Genomic DNA, 21,885 nt, shown 5'->3' with positions numbered 1-21,885 from the left:
TTCATGAAGACAATTTTTTCATGGACTAGGGTAGAGGGGATGGTTTCAAAATGATTCAAGCACATCACATTTATTGTGCACTTTATTTCTCTTAGTATTACATCAGTTCCACTTCAGGTCATCAGGCATTAGATCCCGGAGTTTGGAGTGTGTGTGTGTGCTTAGTCGCTCAGTTGTGTCTGACTCTTTGTGACCCCTTGGACTCTAGCCCTTTGTCCATTTGGATTCTCCAGGCAAGAATACAGGAGAAGGCAAGAATATGTGCCCTCCTCCAAAGGATCTTCCCAACCCAGGGATCGAACCCAGGTCTCCTACATTGCAGGCAGATTTCTTACCATATCAGCCACCAGGGAAGCCCCTGTACAAATAGACTCAGCTGCTGTCTGGGCTCTCTACTCAGGCACCACTGTGAGAAGAAGTATGGTCTGCCAAGACGCAAGTGCTGCTTGCTTCAGTAAGTGCTGGTTGGTCCAGCACTAGGCTCCATGTCCTTTCTCTGTTCCAATCTGATGTCCATGCTGAAAGCCCCACAGATTCTTGCATCTTCTTGATGCAAGACCCAGATGAGTCATCCAGGAAGTGACCCACAATGCTGGGAAGCTGGATGTCCAACTTGGGCTCACTTTTACCCACTGGGAGAAGCTGTAGGCTCAGGAAGACCCTCTTCGGTGCTGACCAAGGGGAAGGACAAGTGGCCAGACTATGACCATTCTTCTCATCCTTCTATGCAATCCTTCTCCATCTCTGTGAACCAGTGGAGTACTTGAGCCTCTGCCTTGTCTTCTGGGATTTTTGTCATAAAGTGTTGTCTGTAAGTAGCCACTAATTGGTCTTCTGTGAGAGACTCTGCTTTCAAATATCTGAATTCTACAGGGATAGTTAGAGAGTTTGGGATCAAAATGTACACGCTGATATATTTAAAATCGATAACCAACAAGGACCTACTATATAGCACAGGGACCTCTGCTAAATGTTATATGGCAGCCTAAGGGGGAGGGGAGTTTGGGGGAGAATTGATACACGTAACCTCAGATATGCAGATGACACCACCCTTATGGCAGAAAGTGAAGAAGAACTAAAGAGCCTCTTGATGAAAGTGAAAGAAGAGCGTGAAAAAGCTGGCTTAAAGCTCAACATTCAGAAAAATAAGATCCGGTCCCATCACTTCATGGTAAATAGATGGGAAAACAGTGACAGACTTTATTTTTGGGTCTCCAAAATCACTGCAGATGGTGACTGTAGCCATGAAATTAAAAGACACTTACTTCTTGGAAGGAAACTTATGACAAGCCTTGACAACATATTAAAAAGCAGAGACGTTACTTTGCCAACAATGGTCCGTCTAGTCAAGGCTATGGCTTTTCCAGTGGTCATGTATGGAGAGTTGGATGGTGAAGAAAGCTGAGCACCGAAGAATTGATGCTTTTGAACTGTGGTGTTAGAGAAGACTCTTGAGAGTCCCTTGAACTGCAAGGAGATCCAACCAGTCCATCCTAAAGGAGATCAGTCCTGGGTGTTCATTGGAAGGAATGATGTTAAAGCTGAAGCTCCAATACTTTGGCCACCTGATGTGAAGAGCTGACTCATTTGAAAAGACCCTGATGCTGGGAAAGATTGAGGGCAGGAGGATAAGGGGACGACAGAGGATGAGACGGTTGGATGACAGGAGGAGAAAGGGAAGACAGAAGATGAGATGGTTGGATGGCATCACTAACTCAATGGAGATGAGTGTGAGTAAACTCCAGGCATTAGTGATGGACAGGGAGGCCTGGTGTGCTGCAGTCCATGGGATTGCGAAGAGCTGGACACGACTGAGTGACTGAACTGAGCTGAACTGGCATGTATATGTGTGGCTGAGTCCCTTTGCTATTCACCTGAAACTGTCACATTGTTAATTGGCTATACTTCACTATAAAAGAAAAAGTTTAAAAAGAAAGAAAAAATACTTGAGTTCTACATACTAAATTTTCAGTTTGATATATTAGTTTTCCAAGAGACAAGTGCTTCAATAAATTTAATGTTTATTAAAATTCGAGTAACTATTTACTTCACTACATAGAAACCCTCACCTATTCCAGAAATTAAAAGTTCCCTAAAATAATATAAAGATAAAAGATTATTTTAAATTTTAGAGAGAAAAGGCCTCCTTAAGTGAAGCATGAATCCTAAGTGTCATAAAGAAAAATACTGTCTTATATATTACACGTATGATAAACATCATGAAAAACTAAGTTGAAAGATAATAAAAATATACTGAGTGAAAATACAAAAAGACATAAGTACTTTCTATAATCACTAAAGAAAAGAAGGAAGACAAACAAATAGAAAAACAATGAATAAAGAAAATAAAATAGCCACTCATGGAATAATTGAAGAATAAGTAACAGAACAGATGCTCCGTCTCACAGGTAATATTGGAAGTATTAGTTGAAACAATAAAAGAACATTTGCGCCTATTAAAAATTGATAATATAATATATTAGGGTTTGAAGGAAGGTATACATGTATTGTATACATGGGTAGTAATTAACAGCTTTTGTAGAAAGTATCTATACTTCAGGATTTATAAGTTGCACACTATTTGACATGGAAGTTTCTCTTCTCTATTTCTACTTTAAGAATATTCAAATACATTCACGGAGATGTATATGTAATAAAGTTTCATGTAACACTATCTACAACAAAATGCTAGCCAAAACTGTCTGGAAAGATACAATCCAAAATGTTAACAGTGTAACTGGAAAGGCAAAAGAATTAGGAGAAAGGATTATGGAATCAGTTTTTATTCAATGGGCTTTTATTTTTTTATATTTTTTTATTTTTCAACTATGAATTCTTACATTAATTGTGAAAATCTTGAATTTTAAAAGTGATAAAGTGAAAGTGCAGAAATGACTCGTCCTCTCTGAAAGTAAAATATACTTCTCAGAAAAATAAAAATGCAGGTACATAGTCATATCATGTTTCATCTTGATTTCCTGAACATCAGTTAAAAAATAGCCCAGTGTATGGGCCATTTCTTCACAATATGTATGAGGGATAACATATGTTGCAGGAAAATCCAGCCAAAATAGAGGGGAATAAGAAGATCACTAATAGTTTCTGAATTTAATCTTCATCTTTCCATCAAAATTAATTCCACTTCAAATCAAGTCAAAGAAGGTGCTTGTCAACTCCCTCCCCATGCAGATGAAGCTCCAACATTCAAAGTATCTACATCAAATTTACAAGTTATCTTACATATGCAATTAACTTAACAAACAGACCAGTGTCAGGAACACAACATTTACTTCCATCTTGCAGGTAACAGGTGGATGCATCAGAATGTCGACTACTTCATTTATCTTCTGCCAGTTTGAGATCAACACTAGTATAATTCTTCTCACAAATAAAGAAAAACTGCCTGGTGCACACTGTGGCAGCTAGTTTGGTTGCTGTGACATATGCACAGTTGTTGTTTATGTTTGAACTCCACAGATTTCTGTTGAAGAGGGGAAAAAGAAAAATTGAGTCTAATATTCAGACATAAATCATATTTCCAGTAGACATACTACTATAGACAAGGAGGGAGTTATATGTTTAGCTATCTCTCTGTTTATTTACTTAACAAACATTTCTAAATTATTATCATATTACCAAGATTCTGGAATACAGATACAGAGAAAATCTATGTCTGTCCTCAAGGAGTTTACACAAAGAGAGGGAAGGATGCATTCATTTGGCACAGAAGAGTGGCTTCTAACTCAGACAAGGGGGAAAGAGTTTGCCAGGGAACACAGTTTTGCTGTGGGAAGATTTTAGCTGAGTCTTAAGGAAGACATACCACTTAGTGCAGAACCCCTACATAGAATGTGATACATGGTTTATGAATGATTAAATCAATGTATGCGCAAATAATAAATGATATAATTATCTCATAAATTAGTGACCCAGAGAAAACCATAATTCAAAAAGATGCATGCACCCAATGTTCATTTTAGCATTATTTACAATAGCCAGGATGTGGAAATAACCTAAATGTCCATCAACAGAGGAATAGATAAACAAGATATAGTACATCTATACCATAGAATATTACTCAGCTATAAAAAAGAATGAAATTGGGTCATTTGTAGAGACGTGAATAGACCTAGAGAATGTCATAGAGAATGAAGAAAATCAGAAAGAAAAAAACACGTATATTGTACGTAAACACACATATATGGAATCTGAAAAAACTGGTAAAGATCATCTTATTTACAAGATAGAAATAGAGACACAGACGTAGAGAACGAACATATGGACACCAAAGGGAAAGGGGACTGGGTGGGATGAATTGGGAGGTTGGGACTGACATATATACACTATTCCTACTATGTGAAAAATAGGTAACTAATAAGAACCTCCTGTATAGCACAGGAGACCCTACTCAATGCTCTCTGGTGACCTAAATGGGAAAGAAATCCAAAAAGGAGGGAATTTGTGTTTATGTGAGATTTATGTATATATGTAGCTGATTGACTTCTCCGTACAGTAGAAACTAACACAGCATCATAAAGCAACTATAGTGGTGGTGGTTTAGTCGCTAAGTCATATCCAACTTTTCCGACCCCATCGGCTGTAGCCTGCCAGGCTCCTCTGTCCACAGGATTTTCCAGGCAAGAATACTGAAGTGGGTTGCCATTTCCTTCTCCAGGGGATCTTCCTGACCCGGTGATCAAACCCTGGTCTCCTGCATTGCAGGCAGATTCTTTACCAACTGAGCTACCAAGCAACTAAAAATAAAATAAATTAATGATTAGAATCTAACCAGATGAAGAGTGGAACTACAGATAATCCAGATGAAGGATATAGTATGTGCGAATGTGCAGAAATATAAAAGAGTGTATCTCATGTGATTAACTGCAAATTTGGAACAAACCTTTATTACAGCAAATAAAAAAGCATTCTAAAGCATTCCACTAGTGTAGTGGAAAAAGGACCAAATCCAGAGATAGGTGACCTAGTCCTCAGCCCATCTCTACCATTAGAAGCTGTTAAGACTTTCTTAGTTTATTTATTAATAGCATCTGTGGGGAGGGAATGTATCTAATCTTAAAGATTATCATAGAAAACTACATTATGAAAAATGGGGAAAAAAGTAGTACACTGAGTCCAGTCCAATTCATTTTCAGATTGTTTCTTAATGGTGTACACTTATTTGTAATATGAAGTGGGCTTTGCTAGACAGTGAAGAAATCTAGATAAACAGTGAAGATATTTGATTTAGACCATGGAACTAGTCATTGAGGGCTTCCCTGGTGGTCAAGCAGTAAAGAATCTGCCTGCCAATGCAGGAGACATGGGTTCGATAACTGGATGGGGTAGATCCCCTGGAGGGGGAAATGGCAAGCCACTCCAGTATTCTTGCCTGGGAAATCCCATGGACAGAGGAGCCTGGTGGGCTACAGTCTATGGGATCTCAGAGTCACAACAACCTAGCTACTATAACAAGAGCAACTAGTCACTGAAACCCTACTTTTCCAGCTACCCTCTATTTATGTCTAGAAAATTCATTAATATCCATACTGATAATTTTTAAGTTGTTAAGCAACCATCAAGTATTATGTGTTGTGTGCTGTGGATTAACAAAAGATGAGAGACAGAATATTCTAGATTGGATGTGAGATGCTAAAAGAAAACAAAATGCTATTTAGGAGCATAAAAGAGGAACCAGTTTCAAAGCTGGAGATCAAGAATGACTTCAAAGAGAAAACAAATTTTAACTGAAAGTATTACTGGTTGAGGAAACCACATGAATACAAGTACAGAAGCATGGAAGTCAACAGTGTTTTTTCTAATGCCAAGGATATTTTACAAAATTAAAATTAATCTTAGAATTGCTCTTGAGGTCAGAAAATCTTGCTTAATGAAACTTATCTATGCAATTCATTTCCATAGTTAAAAAGTAAACTGAAGCTCTCAAGTGTTTTGGATACTTACAGTTTATATTGTAGCAAAGCACCATCTTCCCACACCCAGGGGCTGACGATTCCTTTTCGAGATAATCCAATCCAATAAAAATAAGAGACCAAAGACTGAATAAATTCCTGCGAAGGAAGAACCCTACATGTAATTTAATCCCTAGTCTTTTTTTTAACAATAAAAAATGAAAATAATGTGAACACACACTGCCATATTTAAAATGGATAACCAAGAAGGACCTAGAACATGGAACTCTGCTCAATGTTATGTGGTAGCCTGAATGAGAGGGAAGTTTGGGGGAGAGTGGATACATGTATATATATGGAGGAGTCCCTTAGCTGTTCACCTGAAACTGCCGCAACATTGTGTGTTAATTGGCTATACTCCGATACAAAATAAAAAGAAAACAATGTGAACACAAACAATTATAATTTGATTTTTATTAAAACCTTTTCTTTACATTTTCAATTAGGATTGTTTATTATTGCCTATTCATTCCTTGGGCTTCCCTGGTGAAAGGAAACACAAGACATGCCGGTTTGATCCCTGCGTTGGGAAGATCCCCTGGAGAAGGGAGAGGCTACCCACTCCAATGTGTGCCAAAAGTATCAACATATTAAAAGATCCATTATTATAAAAGAACTTCAAAACAGAGCAATGTAAAAAAAAATAAAAAATAAAAATAAATAAATTAAAAAAAAAAAAAAGAAAGAAAAAAGGGCAACTCCCACGATGGTTTCGTGAGAAACGCCTTCTTGTTCAGAAACTTCAGTTTGCTGCCTACAGCAGACACAGAGAGTAGTTACCAGAACTTAGTGTTTTTTCTGAGACAAAATTAAAACTGAGTCACCATTATCCCACCAACAAGGGACTCTTTATATTTACTACAAAGTTTTCTATTTGACTTGAAAAGACAAGTCATTGTCATTTAACAAATACATGACTTTCAGATGTTCTTTAAAAATTTTTAGCAATTTTCTCCTTGCATACAAAAAAATATGGGAAAAACTTCCAACTTCAGAACTCATTACCTGTTCATCCTCATCTTCTATCTTCAACAGATGGGAGCCCTGGTTGGTGCAGAATTTTCGACTCTCTTCGAAGGTTTTATCTATGTCAGAAAAATAGTAGCATTTCTCTTCACAGCAAGACCATTTGTTTTTGTATTCTTCCCTGTACTTTTCTTTAAAAAAAAAACTTTTTCAAGTTAGTCTAATTCTCTTCCTGGAAAGTTTTGCTCCAGGCATCCTTCCCAGTTCTACAGGTCTTATTACTTTCCTTGATCTCTGAGGACATCATTACTAACTCAATATGCAAAATAACATATCTGTTGTTGAGAGGGAGAGAGTACTTTTCTTTTTCTGCAAAGTTTTCTCCAAGATGACATGGGCACCAGGACATGAATGCAAAAGTAGGAAATATTTAACAGTGTAAAAACTGTATTGCTTTTGATATTTAATTTTTGTATCAATACTAACAATGCTTTTCCTCCAGGAACTCTCTAGCTTCATCAAAGTACAGTGATTATTAGTTTGGGCTTCCCTGGTGGGTCAGTGGTAAAGAATTCGCCTGCCAATGCAGGAGACAGATGAGACACAGGTTCGACCCCTGTGTCAAGAAGATCCCCTGGATGAGGAAATGGCAACCCACTCCAGTATTCTTGGCTGGGAAATCCCATGGACAGAGGAACCTGGTGGGCTACAGTCCATGGGGTTACAAACAGCTGGAAATGACTGAATGAGTAAACCACAGCAGCAATTATTAGTTTAAAGAAAGAAAATAATCCATTTCTCCTTTCTCCTACCCATCAAATATTGCCAGCTGAAAAATGTAAGAACAAAAAATATAATTACTAAAAAAGCATCTTTGAAGTATTTTCGTAGAAGACAAAACCAAACCAAAGTAACTAAATTATATTCTAGCAAGAATATTTTAAGCAACTAGTTGCTCAGTTCAGTTCAGTTCAGTCACTCAGTCATGTCCGACTCTTTGCAATCCCATGAACCGCAGCACGCCAGGCCTCCCTGTCCATCATCAACTCCCAGAGTTCACTCAAACCCATGTCCATCGAGTTGGTGATGCCGTCCAACCATCTTATCCTCTGTCGTCCCCTTCGCCTCCTGCCCTCAATCTTTCCCAGCATCAGGGTCTTTTCCAATGAGTCAGCTCTTCGTATCAGGTGGCCAAAGTATTGGAAGTTTCAGCTTCAACATCAGTCCTTCCAATGAACACCCAGGACCGATCTCCTTTAGGATGGACTGGTTGGATCTCCTTGCAGTCCAAGGGACTCTCAAGAGTCTTCTCCAACACCACAGTTCAAAAGCATCAACTCTTCGGCACTCAGCTTTCTTCACAGTCCAACTCTCACATCCATACACAACTACTGGAAAAACCATATCCTTGACTAGACAGAACTTTGTTGGCAAAATGATGTCTCTGCTTTTAGATATGCTGTCAAGGTTGGTCATAACTTTCCTTCCAAGGAGTAAGCGTCTTTTATTTCATGGCTGCAATCACCATCTGCAGTGATTTTCGAGCCCAGAAAAATAAAGTCAGCCACTGTTTCCGCTGTTTCCCCATCTATTTGCCATGAAGTGATGGGACCAGATGCTATGATCTTAGTTTTCTGAATGTTGAGCTTTAAGCTAACTTTTTCACTCTTCTCTTTCACTTTCATCAAGAGGCTCTTTAGTTCTTCTTCACTTTCTGCCATAAGGGTGGTGTCATCTGCATATCTGAGGTTATTGATATTTCTCCCGGCAATCTTGATTCCAGCTTGTGCTTCTTCCAGCCCAGCGTTTCTCATGATGTACTCTGCATATAAGTTAAATAAGCAGGGTGACAATATACAGCCTTGATGTACTCCTTTTCCTATTTGGACCCAGTCTGTTGTTCCATGTCCAGTTCTAACTGTTGCTTCCTGACCTGCATACAGGTTTCTCAAGAGGCAGGTCAGTCAGGTGGTCTGGTATTCCCATCTCTTTCAGAATTTTCCACCATTTGTTGTGATCCACAAAGTCAAAAGCTTTGGCATAGTCAATAAAGCAGAAATAAATGTTTTTCTGGAACTCTCTTGCTTTTTTAATGATCCAACAGATGTTGGCAATTTGATCTCTGGTTCCTCTGCCTTTTCTAAAACCAGCTTGAACATCTGGACGTTCACGGTTCACGTATTGCTGAAGCCTGGTTTGGAGAATTTTGAGCATTACTTTACTAGCGTGTGAGATGAGTGCAATTGTGCAGTAGTTTGTTAGTTTGGTACCAACTAGTTGCTAGTGATAAGCAAAACAGACAGAAGGTTAAAGTCCCACCAGAGTGCTTATCAAAACTAGTATATGGATGTAGATAAGAGTCTTATTGAATTGACTGTTGGCCTGGAGAAACTTCAGGGAAGCTCTCTGAATTTTCAGGTTATCCTTGACTTTGAGAGATAGGATGGGATTGCTTGCAAGGTGAATTTTACCCATATGAACAAGTCAGGAGTTGGGATATGTTTCAAGGGACTTGAGTTAGCAAAGTGATATATAGGACAGTTGCTGCTATTTGGTCCCTTAAACCTTGCCTGACTGTTTTTGCAACCCCATGCAATCCCAAGGAGCCTGCCAGGCTCCTCTGTCCATGGGATTTCCCAGGCAAGAATACTGGAATGGCTGACCATTTCCTTCTCCAGATCTTCCCAACCCAACAATCGAACCTGCATCTCCTGCATTGGCAGGCGGATTCTTTACCACTGAGCCACCTGGGAAGTGATATAAGACAGTATCATTTTACTAAGGATCAGTGAAAAATACTGTCTTATAAAGAAGTAGGAAACTACTAAGCAATTATACTATATCTTATGCATACCATATAAATTAAGTGCACTGAAAGATTTCCTTTGTTGATTGATATGACTCTGAAAGAAACTAAAAAATTATTTCACTTCTTATTTGCAAAGTCAGTTAACTGACAGAACAATAAACAGAAACTACTAAACTTTGATTATCTCCAGTTCAAAGATGCAGGCAGACCATGTGGCAAGAAATTGTATCTTCTTGAATGAAAAACATCTCTAACATACTTCACTTTTTTTTTTTTACTTATAAGCTCTTTTATTAAATTATCTATTAATATTTTTACCACATCCTCTGTCTTCATCTCTCTCTCTTTTTTTTAATAAATTTATTTATTTTAGTTGGGGGCTAATTACTTTACAATATTGTAGTGGTTTTTGCCATACATTGACATGAATCAGCCATGGGTTTACATGTGTTCCCCATCTGAACCCCCCTCCCACCTCCCTCCCCATCCCATCCCTCTGGGTCATCCCATTGCCCCACGCCTGAGCGTTTGTCTCATGCATCGAACCTGGAATGGTGTTCTGTTTCACATATGATAATATACATGTTTCAATGCTATTCTCTCAGAACATCCCACCCTCAACATCTCCCTTAGTCCATAAGACTGTTCTATGCATCTGTGTCTCTTATTCTGTCTTGCATATAGGGTTATCGTTACCATCTTTCAAATTCCATATATATGCATTAGTATGCTGTACTGGTGTTTTTCTTTCTGGCTTACTTCACTCTGTATAATGGGCTCCAGTTTCATCCATCTCAATAGAACCGATTCAAATGTATTCTTTTTAATGGCGGAGTAATATTCCATTGTGTATATGTACCACAGCTTCCTTATCTATTCGTCTGCTGATGGACATCTAGGTTGCTTCCATGTCCTGGCTATTGTAAACAGTGCTGCAATAACATACTTCACTTTTGTAGATCATGAGTTTAATAATAAAATGGAGATTGCCTGGCAATAACTCATTATACCAATTTTTAATTATGAGTTCTTGTATGTTACTACGTACCTAAGTTTAATTGATCCTTTGAAAAGCATTTATTTTTCATAGGAGTCCTGGCTTTATCATATTCCTGTAGGTCATTATCCAACATGTTCTGATCATATACCTGCGGGTCATTATCCAACACATTCTGATAATTAAAGGAATTTTGAAAATCTGAAAATCATCAGCAGAAGATAGTTAGTTTAATAGGTAAAATATAAACTTGTTACACCAAAATTTTCATTTTCAAAATGAAGAAAATATATATAATATTAAAAATCATAAAAAAATTAAAAATCTTCTCCCATAATTTCAATTATGTTTTTCACATTTAAAAACTGTATGAGAGAGTGAAATCATCAAATGTCAACATAGTTCATTCTTGACTTTAGCCCCCTTCCCAAGACTAAACAGCAATCTGAAAAGGCTGTGTTGTTGTTTAGTTACTCAGTTGTATCTGACTCTTTGTGACCCCATGGACTCTAGCATGCCAGGCTCCTCTGTCCATGGGATTCTCCAGGCAAGAATACTGGAGAGGGTTGCCATTTCCTCCTCCAGGGGATCTTCCTGACCCAAGGATCAAACCTGTGTCTCTTTTGTCTCCTGCATTGGCAGGTGGGTTGTTTAACACAAGCGCCACCTGGGAAGCCATGCAAATATCACCTGAAACTAACACAATATTGGATGTCAATTATATTTCATATAAACAAAAATTAAAAACTAAAAGTTAAATTTAATCTTTAAAAAGACTTTCTTCTTTAGATTCATAAATATTTTTTTCTCAAGTCCTGAGAAACATCTGGAAATAAGAATGTTTCTGATGTCAGAGTGTGATTATCTCATTAGACTTAACCTTGACTCTCCTTTTAGGAAAAGACAAAATGTTTAGATAAAATTTAACATAAAGAATGAAGTTTCTCAACCCAATCAAAACATGGGAAAAAGACCTAAACAGACATTTCTCCAAAGAAGACATACAGATGGCTAACAAACACATGAAAAGATGCTCAACATCACTCATTAGAGAAATGCAAATCAAACCCACAGTGGACTATCACCTCACACTGGTCCGAATGGCTGTCATCAAAAAGTCTACAAAGAATAAATGCTGGAGAAGGTATAGAGGAAAGGGAACCCTCTTGCACTGTTGGTGGGAATGTAAATTGATACAACCACTATGGAAGATGGTATGGAGATTCCTAAAAAACTAGGAATAAAACCACCGTATGACCCAGCAATCCCACTTCTAGGCATATACCCTGAGGAAACCAAAATTGAAAAAGACACATGTATCCCATTGTTCATTGTGGCACTATTTACAATAGCTAGAACATGGAAGAAACCTAGATGTCCATCGACAGATGAATGGATAAAGAAGTTGTGGTGTATATACACAATGGAATATTACTCAACCATAAAAAGGAATGGATTTGAGTCAGTTCTGAGGTGGATGAACCTAGAACTTATTACACAGAGTGAAGTAAGTCAGAAAGAGAGAGATAAATATCATATTATCATATTCTAACACACCTATACAGAATCTAGAAAAATAGTACTGAAGAATTTATTTACAGGGCAACAATGGAAAAACAGACATAGAAAATAGACTTGTGGACATAGGGACAGGGGAGAAGAGGATGAGATGTATGGAAAGCGTAACATGGAAACTTACGTTACCATATGTAAAATAGATAGCCAGCAGGAATTTGCTGTATGGCTAAGAAACTCAAACAGGGGCTCTATATCAACCTGGGGCAGAGGGGCGGGGGGATTTGGGAGGGAGACGGGAGGGAGGTTCAAAAGGGAGGGGATATATGTATTATACCTATGGCTGATTCGTGTTGAGTTTTGACAGAAAACAACAAAATTCTGTAAAGCAATTATCCTCTAATTAAAAAAACAAATAAATAAAAAAGGAATGAAGTTTCTATAGAATACTTACACTTAGTAGCAAAAAATGCTGATATTCCCAAAAGGATGACACATATAATTCCTAGTATTACTGCCGCAATACATCCAGAAGATGCTACTTGGAACACTGTCAAAAGAATGTGTAAACTGAAGATAAAGTGTCGCAAGGCTACAATCTAGGTAATATTATCTGAGCTTTTGTCTCACAAAAGCATACAGGTTAAGAATAAATTAGCAGTGTCATGAAGTAGCTATTGTAACCCACTCAGTTCACAGGGGTATCATTTCACTTATTAAAAAAAAAAACCTACCATTTGTTAGAAGTATTTGCCTCTGTTTTTAAATCATTGGTGTGGAGAAAAGAGAACACTCTTGCACTGTTGATGGGAATGTAAATTGATACAGCCACTATGGAACACTGTATGGAAATTCCTTAATAAACTAGAAATAAAACCACCATATTACCCAGCAATCCCACTCCTAGGCATATACCCTGAGGAAACCAAAATTGAAAGAGACACATGTTCATTGCAGCGCTATTTACAGTAGCTAGAACATGGAAGCAACCTAGATGTCCATCATCAGATGAATGGATAAAGAAGTTGTGGTATATATACACAATGGAATATTACTCAGCCATACAAAGTAATGCATTTGAGTCAGTTCTAATGAGATGGATGAACCTGTTCTATTACACAGACTGAAGTGAGTCAAAAAAAGAAAGATAAATACCATATTCTAACACATATATATGGAATCTAGAAAAATGGTACTGAAGAATTTATTTACAGGGCAACAATGGAGATACAGACATAGAGAATAGACTTATGGACATGGGGAGAGGGGAGGAGAGGGTGAGATGTATGGAAAGAGTAACATGGAAACTTATATTACCATTTGTAAAATAGATAGCCAACGGGAATTTGCTGTATGGCTCAGGAAACTCAAACAGGGGCTCTATATCAACCTAGAGGGATGGGATGGGGAGGGAGATGGGAGGGAGGTTCAAAAGGGATGGGACATATGTATACCTGTGGCTGATTCACGTTGAGGTTTGACTGAAAACAACAAAATTCTGTAAAGCAATTATCCTTCAATAAAAAATAAATTAAAAAAAAAAGAGGCTAAAGGAAGGATTCCCTGGTGGTCCAGTGGTTAAGACTTCACCTTCCAATGCAGGGGCTGCAGGTTTGATCTCTAGTCAGGGAGCTAAGATCCCACATGCTTCACAGCCAAAAAACCAAAACATAAAACGGAAGGAATATTGTAACAAATTCAATAAAAGACGTCAAAAAAAAATCTTAAAAAACAAAAACAGGCTAAAGGAGAAATTCCAGACTATGGCAATGGAGAAGGGAAGAAATGGCAAACACACTGTAGGACCCAGAAAGCCCTCTGAAGAAAAAAGCAGGTAGAAATTTGAAGGCATCCCTGATCTTACGTCCTGCTTCCATTTTGTTCACGCAAGTCACAGTCACATCTAGTCTGAACTATCACAGAAGTCCTCTGACTGGTCTTCCTTTAGCACAGTGACTCAAAGTAGACACATACTACTGAAAAATATGTTTAATTAGTTGAGTGAATCACTCAGGGACAAACTGAGAAATTGACTATGTGGAAATTGTCCTGGTAGAAATTTCTTCTTTTCCATACCTCAAGAAGAAAAATGTGTAGTTTGGGGAAGAAAGTATTATTTGGAGTATTCTTTACATATAATTGCATATTTAATTAATAATAACTCTCAAAACTTGAAAGATTATCATGTGGTAATGGCTTTTATAATCTCATTTAGTCCCAACAATCACTCTAAGATTGTTACTATTCTTATGTTACAGATGAGGAAACTGAGGTGTAGATACTGGTAATTAGGTAACTGGCCTACTATTAGGTCAGCTACAAATTGGCACTTGTTGGCATCTACCTCTACAAGGATTAAATCTTGTACAGCTGCAGCTTCTGACTTTCAATACTCCCTGAAAGGAGTTCAGGGTGGAGAGCAGAAACGAGGCACTCTGTGCTCCGGGGTGACGGAGGGGTGGGAAGGGAGAACTGGCAGAACAGGTCTTCAGATAGTCAGATATTTTTAGAACCTGATTTTATAAGCCCAATTCTTCTATCTCCTTCTATCTAGAAAAGCACTAAAATCCTTCATGGTGATGACTGTTCCTCATGACTAGCAAAATCTTCATGAGATTAGCAGAAACCTTTCGGGAAAATACGTGCCTGATTGCACATACTCCCCCTTACAAAAATCATATATATACTGACCTTCCTTCTGTCTCTTTGGAGAAATTTCTCAGAGTTATCTGAGGTGCTGTCTCCTTGGCTACTGTCCTCATTTTGCCTCAAATAAAACTTAACTTGCAACTCTCACATTGTGCATTTTTTAAGTTGACAGTTACATTATTAATTATTGATGGAATATATTAAAACCCAGTTCTGACTACAAAATGCATTGAGCTTTGCTCCCAACTTCTTATGATGATAATTTGAAGTGAGGTACTATTTTAAAGGAAAATAGGTATTTTTCTAAGAGAAATATTTTCAAGTTTAGTCTAGAATACTTATCTGTTGGATCCCTGGAAGTCAGAAAAACCCTGAGCTTTCTGCAAGAAATAAGTCATTCTCTCTCCCACACTGCCCTCAAAGTCTCCAATGAGGTGATCCAGATGATTATGTCTACACTGCGTAGTTTGAATAAATAGGATTAAAAAGCATTTTTTTTCTCGTAGAAGACGCATTAAAATTTAGCTGCAATAATAGTTCTGGTGTTCTCTATGGTTTCGTAAAAGATCATGAAAAATTCTCAATGGTCTAATATTCAGAGCATGATGGAAATTTAAAATCTTGCACATACCTTTATTTCTGTCATGTTCAGGAATTCTTTGTATTTGTTGAGTTGTCTGGATCAGAGGCTGAGAATGAAATCCTGCATTCCTGTAAGGCCTTTTTAACCTGTTATTCTGTGATGCTTTACAGAAGAAAAATGTCCTCAGCATTAATTAGCATATTGAGACAATTGCAGGAATAATCATTATCCCAGAGAAAAAAATACAGAGACCAGGGTGAGATGTGTTGGTATAAGAAAGATACATTGTTCCCCAGACAGTCAGGAGCACAGATTGCACCTCCACAGCCCCACCCACCCTCAGGTTTGCTTACCCAGATTTTAGAATCTGGCAACATCTCTGGTCAAGATACAAAGAGACTCAGCCTGCATTTCAGAGCATGGGTTCCAGAGCCAAGATTTCCAGGTTTAACTCTGGTTCTATCATTTATTTATGTGACTTAGGTTAGTCAAGTTATTTAAATTCTTTATGTCTTTGGTTTTTTATTTGTAAAATTAAGATAATGACAGGCTCTAATTCATTGATTATCTGTGAGAACTTAATGGGTTAATATGTACATCATTGAAGGACACTTTTAAATGACTATATTATGTGTATAGATCTCTAGTCACAATATCACTACATAGAGTGTAGAAGCTCTACACTAGTCCAAAGGTAATAATGCAGAAATTTGTACTGAGATCACATTTTAAGTAAAAAAAAGAAAAATCCAGTCTCTAGATTGTATACAGAACTATTTCTAATCAAGCAAAGGGAAAATATGTGCAAAAGAAAAATATGTCAAGGTAACAAAGGTGATTTACCTCAGATATTGGAATTGAGAGTAATTTTTTTCTAAAATGGGCATATATCTGTTTCCAAGTGGAAAAATTCATGGCAAATTAAGATAAAAGTGTTGGTGTTTAAGAATAAAAGGTATATGTAAATGAGTTCAATTTAAGAAACTAGGAGGAAAAAAGAAAACAAATGATAAGTAAAATTCATTAAATAGAAAGTAAATAAACATAAAACAGGATCTACACATTCGAAACTGGTTCTTTTAAAAGAGTAATGAAATTCCTGGATTAAAAGAAAGAAGGTAGAAATTAATCATATAATGAACGGAAAAAAGACCAAAAATAGAAGAGAATTCAAAGACAATAAAAACCTTATTCATTTAAGCAAATATTTATGAGCAAACAATGTGGTCCAGCTACTAAAAGCATCAGGAATAAAGCAGGTGAAAAAAAAAAGACAAAAATCTCTATTCTTATGGAACTAATATTACCAACTTGGGGGGTGGTGGTGAAGGAAACATGGATAATAGTTAAATAAGTTTTTAAAAATTATAGTTTAGTAGAAAATGGTAAGAAATAACTCAGGAAAGAAGGATATAGAGTGCTGAAGGGTTACAATTTATTTGAAAATTTAGATGAAATGAGCAAATTCAATGAAATATTTAATTTACCAAAACTTATTCCTGAAGAAAAATTCTTTATGTTTAACAGATACTAGGATCTAACAGATGTTTACAGACTGGTGTATTTTCAGGTTGGTTGAGCTTGTGCCGTGCTGGTTGTGAATATTTTGAACCTCATACCTGCCCATAACCATTAATGAAAATGAGTCTAAAATATTCTCACAAAGAGAGCAATAGTTTCATACTGTTTTAAAAGCAAGTCCTAAAAGTTAAAAGAACAGATTACCCTAATATTACATAGATTCTTATAAACAATAAAAACACAAAAATAGCATGGAGTCAGAGTGAGAGACAATCTACCATTTATTTTGTGAAGCTAGAAAATCCTGCATCTGAGATAAGAGAAAAAAGGATATTCCCCCTTTCCTTTCCTGTTAACACTCATAGTTTTCTTGATGTCACTTCCTAGTTGTTTTTGTGTTTGTGTGTGCAATCTTTTTTCTTTAATTTTTTAATTTTTTTGGCAGTGTTTGGTCTTCATTGCTACATGGGCTTTTCTCTAGTTGCAGCGAGCAGGGGCTACTCTCTAGTTGCGGTGCACAGGCTTCTCGTTGCAGCGGCTTCTCTTGTGGAGCAGGGGCTCTAGGTACATGGGCTTCAGTAGTCGTGGCCCGTGGGCTTGAGAGCAAGGCTCAATAGTTGTGATGCACAGGCTTAGTTGCTACATGGGATCTTCCACATCAAGGATCGAAACTTTGTCTCCTCCATTGGCAGGCAGATTCTTCACTGTTGAGCCATCAGGGAAGCCCTGTGTGTGAAATCTTCAAATGATTTGTATTCAGTAACTGTCTTTGGCCCCTTCTCTTCATCTGCATAATCTTTTTAAATTTTTATTTTATACTGGAGTGTAGCTGATTAATAAAATTGTGTTAGTTTCAAGTGTACAGCAAAGTGATTCAGTTATGCATATACATGTATCTATCCTTTCTCAAATTCTTTCCCCATTTAGGTTATTATAGATTATTGAGCAGTGTTCCCTGCGCTATGCTGATGAGTGATGTCTGCTGTCATGGCTTCATCTGTCACTTACACCCCTTTTGTTGTTCAGTTGCCAAGTCATGTCCCGTTCTTCACAACCCCATGGACTGCAGCACACCAGGCTTCTCTGTCCCTCACCATCTCCCAGAGTTTGCTCAAGTTCACATCGATTAAATCAGTGATGCCATCCAACCATCTCATCCTCTGTTGTCCTCTTCTGCTTTTACCTTCAATCTTTCTCAGCATCAGGGTCTTTTCAAATGAGTCAGTTCTTCCCATCAGGTGGCCATATTATTGGAGTTTCAGCTTCAGCATCAGTCCTTCCAATGAATATTCAGGACTGATTTCCTCTAGGATGGACTGGTTGGATCTCCTTGCTATCCAAGGGATTCTCAAGAGTCTTCTCCAACACCACAGTTCAAAAGCATTCATTCTTTGGCACTCAGCCTTCTTTATGATCCAACTCTCACATCCATACATGACTACTGGAAAGACTATAGCCTTCACTATATGGAGCTTTGTCAGCAAAGAGATGTCTTTGCTTTTTAACACACTGTCTAGGTTTGTCATAACTTTTCTGCCAAGAAGCAATCGTCTTCTAATTTCATGGCTGCAGTCACCATCTACAGTGATTTTAGAGCCCAAGAAGAGGAAATCTTTCATCCTGTGTGTGTGTGTGTGTTGGTCACTCAGTCGTGTTGGACTCTTTAATGATTTCCAAATTTATACACTTAGACACTATTGGTTTTCTAATCTGCAGGCTCACACATTCATCACAAGTATTGAAAACACATTGTCCAAAGCTATCCTCCTCACCTTGAGGCCCCTCCACCTGCCTTTCATATCCTGTTAAATGGCACCATAACTGACCAAGTCTCCCAAGTCAAAAGCCTAGAAATCATCTTGATTTCTCTGTCCTTTTACTCCTCTCATCCTACAATTTAAGAAACCTGATGGTTCTACCTCCTTAAGTCCCTCTGCTAAGTTCTTCCATTCCCATCCCTAATGCCACAGTTGTATTCTGACCACCGATTTCTTTCCCAGATCCCTTGCAAGAGGTTGGCCTCCCTGCCTTCAGTCTCCTCAGTCCATCTAAATCCTGCTGGTTACTGTTCCATCACCCCCCACATGTCTATGCCTTATCTTCACCTGGAACATTCCTCCACTTCCTTCTCCATCAGACTTATACCAATCAAGGAGTCTTTTCTGTTTAATCCACTTTTATTCTTAACCCAACTCTCAAAACAGTATCCTTCTCTGATCTCTCATCACCTCATTTATATTCTTATATAGCATTTGTTCAAAACTGTATACTTGCCATCTCTCTTGCTGCACAGAAAGATCCTTGAAGGCATAATTTCTCTCTTTTATCTATGCAGCATGAATACCTATCATAATGCTTAACACATGGTTCCATGCAAAAAAATTCATTGAATGAAGAAATGAATGATTAATGAATGAAAATTCATTTGAAATATATTTATTGAGCATATATACCAGACACTATTCTAAGTACTGATGATATATTAGTTAACCTGGCCTTGTGGAGGTGTTTTTGCAATAGGCACGTGATTAATTATAATATGAATGGAATAGAAATGAGTCCGAGGAAGACAGCATTCAAAACAGATATTGATTCATGCTAACACTATCAATTTCACACTTAACTTTCCTCTCCTCATATCCTCCAGAATTAAATTTTGGAGAATAATAGGACTTTTCCATTTAAACCAGGATAATAAGAATACACACACACACACACACACACGTATGACAGTTTCTGTAAACAGAAACTCCAAAGTAGATCTTATGAAGTCTAAATATATATGCAAACATTTACCTTCTTCTTGAAATATTTCAGGTCTCTCACCTGTCCGCCTATCAGGAGCAACAAGTGCAAACTTCACATATTCTATCTTCTCGCCATCGTTTTCTGGGAAATAAAGTGGAACAAAATCCATTCTCATCATAATAAGTGGATAAAATAACAGCCTGTATTATAACTGAAGTGGAGGTTAATAACTATTTTTAAAAGATATCAACAATTCTAGAATGATATCTTAATAAAAGACTATAACAATTAATAACCATATAATGTCATGCTTTATGGACAAGAATTTACTAAGTACTTACTGCTGTATGTGTACTGAAAATGAACATCTTCAATGCTTCTTTATAAATGTAACATTCTACAACTTCAACTTACCAATTGAATAAAGGTGTTGAAAAAAGAAAGCTGGGCGTATTGCTAAGAAATTAAGGCAACAATAGTATCTTCTGAGTTGTCATTTTTTAAGTTAAATCTAGACATCTATACTGTTTATCATCATTGTTTATAACCAAAGAGTTGATCACTGAACTGATATTTTTATAAATCAAGTCAAACGTCCTGTCTACAACATGTTGATCTGTATGTATTTAGAGCTAAACAATAATAACAATGAAAAAGAATTCCTCAAAAAATAATTATTAAAATATGCTCTGTATGGGAATCTGATATCCAGCTCTCTGAATGTGTGCAGGCCTTTGCATTCATCCATTTCATTAAATTTCTGGGAATTGACTGTCATTTTTAGACATAGTCAGTGACTATAATTTTTAGATTAATGTAATAGTAATAACAATAATAATGAACAACTCACAATGTCCCAGGTACTATTCCAGGTATTTATATGCATTCATTTATTTAATCCTCACAACAATTCTGTATAATAGAAACTATAAAGTTATATATCCCCATTTTACAGAAGTGTAAACAGAGGCACAGAAAAATCTATTGAGCTTTACATACATACACGGAAAAGCAAATTCTAGTAATAATTATAAGTGCACAAGATACATGACTATATTCATGTTTCTGGGAGAAAATTTAATTAATGATAAGAATATGTAGACTTATTCCAAAAGTTTCCTAGGCACCATTTGTCTCTTCTTTGTGTTTGTATATGTATCTGTGTACCTCGTAGACCAAATTTCATTAAACAACAAAAGAAAAAGAAAACTCAAATATCCTCCCACTATTATCAATGTAATCATTGTTCAAGATGTATTCTTTACAGAAAACTATCTACAAAATCTACTACAAAACATCCAATGAAGCTTAATTTCCAAGAGCATAGGATAAATGATTAAATTGTACTTATGGCCAGTTATCCTGAGATCATCTCACCTCTGTGCGGTTTATGTCTCATGGTTCGGTATTCCAAGTTCTGGCAAGGAGTCTGTCTCATGAACCAAACAGTTAGCAAAGTGACAATATGAGCAGAGTAAGAAGAGCCTAAGAGCCTAACTGCTCTGTGATGTCTCCCACACAGGAAGCCTCCCCTTAGAGTCACATTCATGCTGTTCTTCCTTCACACAAGAGGTTAAAGGATGAGGATATCTAAAGTCTGCACAATACCAGATAATAAGGTCCTATGTTCAACTAGCACATTTGAATCTGAGACCCACTATTGCTGAGCTATGATAACAGATACATCAGAAGGTAGAAAATTTGACTTTTTTTTTTTCAGAAATCTGGCCAATTTTATTTTAAGGATTGGATCCACCTTTTAAGGGATCTCTAACTTAAAAGGTATAATTTGTACAGAAGATCTTAAAATTATTTGTGTTTTTCCATGAAAGCAACACATTCATTAATTAGCTCATTTAGTGTGCATTTACTGATCACGTAATTTTATGCCAGGCTATGTTCTAAATGCTGAGGATAGAGCAGTCAACAAATATAGCAAGTAAATTACCTCTTGCTTCATGGGGTTTATATTATAGTGAGGTGGAGGACAGTAAACCAGTAAGTCAAGTGCATACTATGCTAAATCGTGATTTTTTTAAACTAAGAAAAACATATTGGAAAAGAGGTGATAGTTTGGGGATAATACCGGAAGACCTCACTTGAGAAAGAAACACTTCAATAAAGTTCT

General features: G+C 37.1%; 1 protein-coding gene across 3 annotated transcripts in view; it reads right to left on the bottom strand.

Moving 5' to 3' along the window:
* Window positions 1-2,770: 2,770 nt before the first annotated feature.
* Window positions 2,771-21,885, bottom strand: part of LOC145545284 (C-type lectin domain family 7 member A-like) — a 42,358-nt gene continuing 23,243 nt past the window's right edge. The window contains exons 1-8 of one of the 3 annotated variants that reach the window (XM_081589362.1): window positions 21,135-21,729; window positions 19,806-19,898; window positions 15,537-15,650; window positions 12,711-12,806; window positions 10,793-10,942; window positions 6,975-7,054; window positions 5,962-6,068; window positions 2,771-3,481 (exon numbers count right to left, since the gene is read on the bottom strand). In XM_081589362.1, the coding sequence (XP_081445488.1) occupies window positions 3,337-3,481; window positions 5,962-6,068; window positions 6,975-7,054; window positions 10,793-10,942; window positions 12,711-12,806; window positions 15,537-15,650; window positions 19,806-19,898; window positions 21,135-21,306 (957 nt within the window). In that variant the 5' untranslated portion in view covers window positions 21,307-21,729 and the 3' untranslated portion in view covers window positions 2,771-3,336. Of the gene's footprint in view, window positions 3,482-5,961; window positions 6,069-6,974; window positions 7,127-10,792; window positions 10,943-12,710; window positions 12,807-15,536; window positions 15,651-19,805; window positions 19,899-21,134; window positions 21,730-21,885 lie in introns of those variants that run through there. The other 2 variants (XM_081589361.1, XM_081589363.1) reach the window with 2 other exon arrangements.

This window comes from Giraffa tippelskirchi, chromosome 4, assembly GCF_054371585.1.
Source record: "Giraffa tippelskirchi isolate mGirTip1 chromosome 4, T2T-mGirTip1v1.2.pri, whole genome shotgun sequence".
In the NCBI taxonomy this organism is placed as follows: domain Eukaryota; kingdom Metazoa; phylum Chordata; class Mammalia; order Artiodactyla; family Giraffidae; genus Giraffa; species Giraffa tippelskirchi.
Note: the sequence above shows the minus strand (reverse complement) of the source record. Positions and strands in the feature narration are given on the sequence as shown.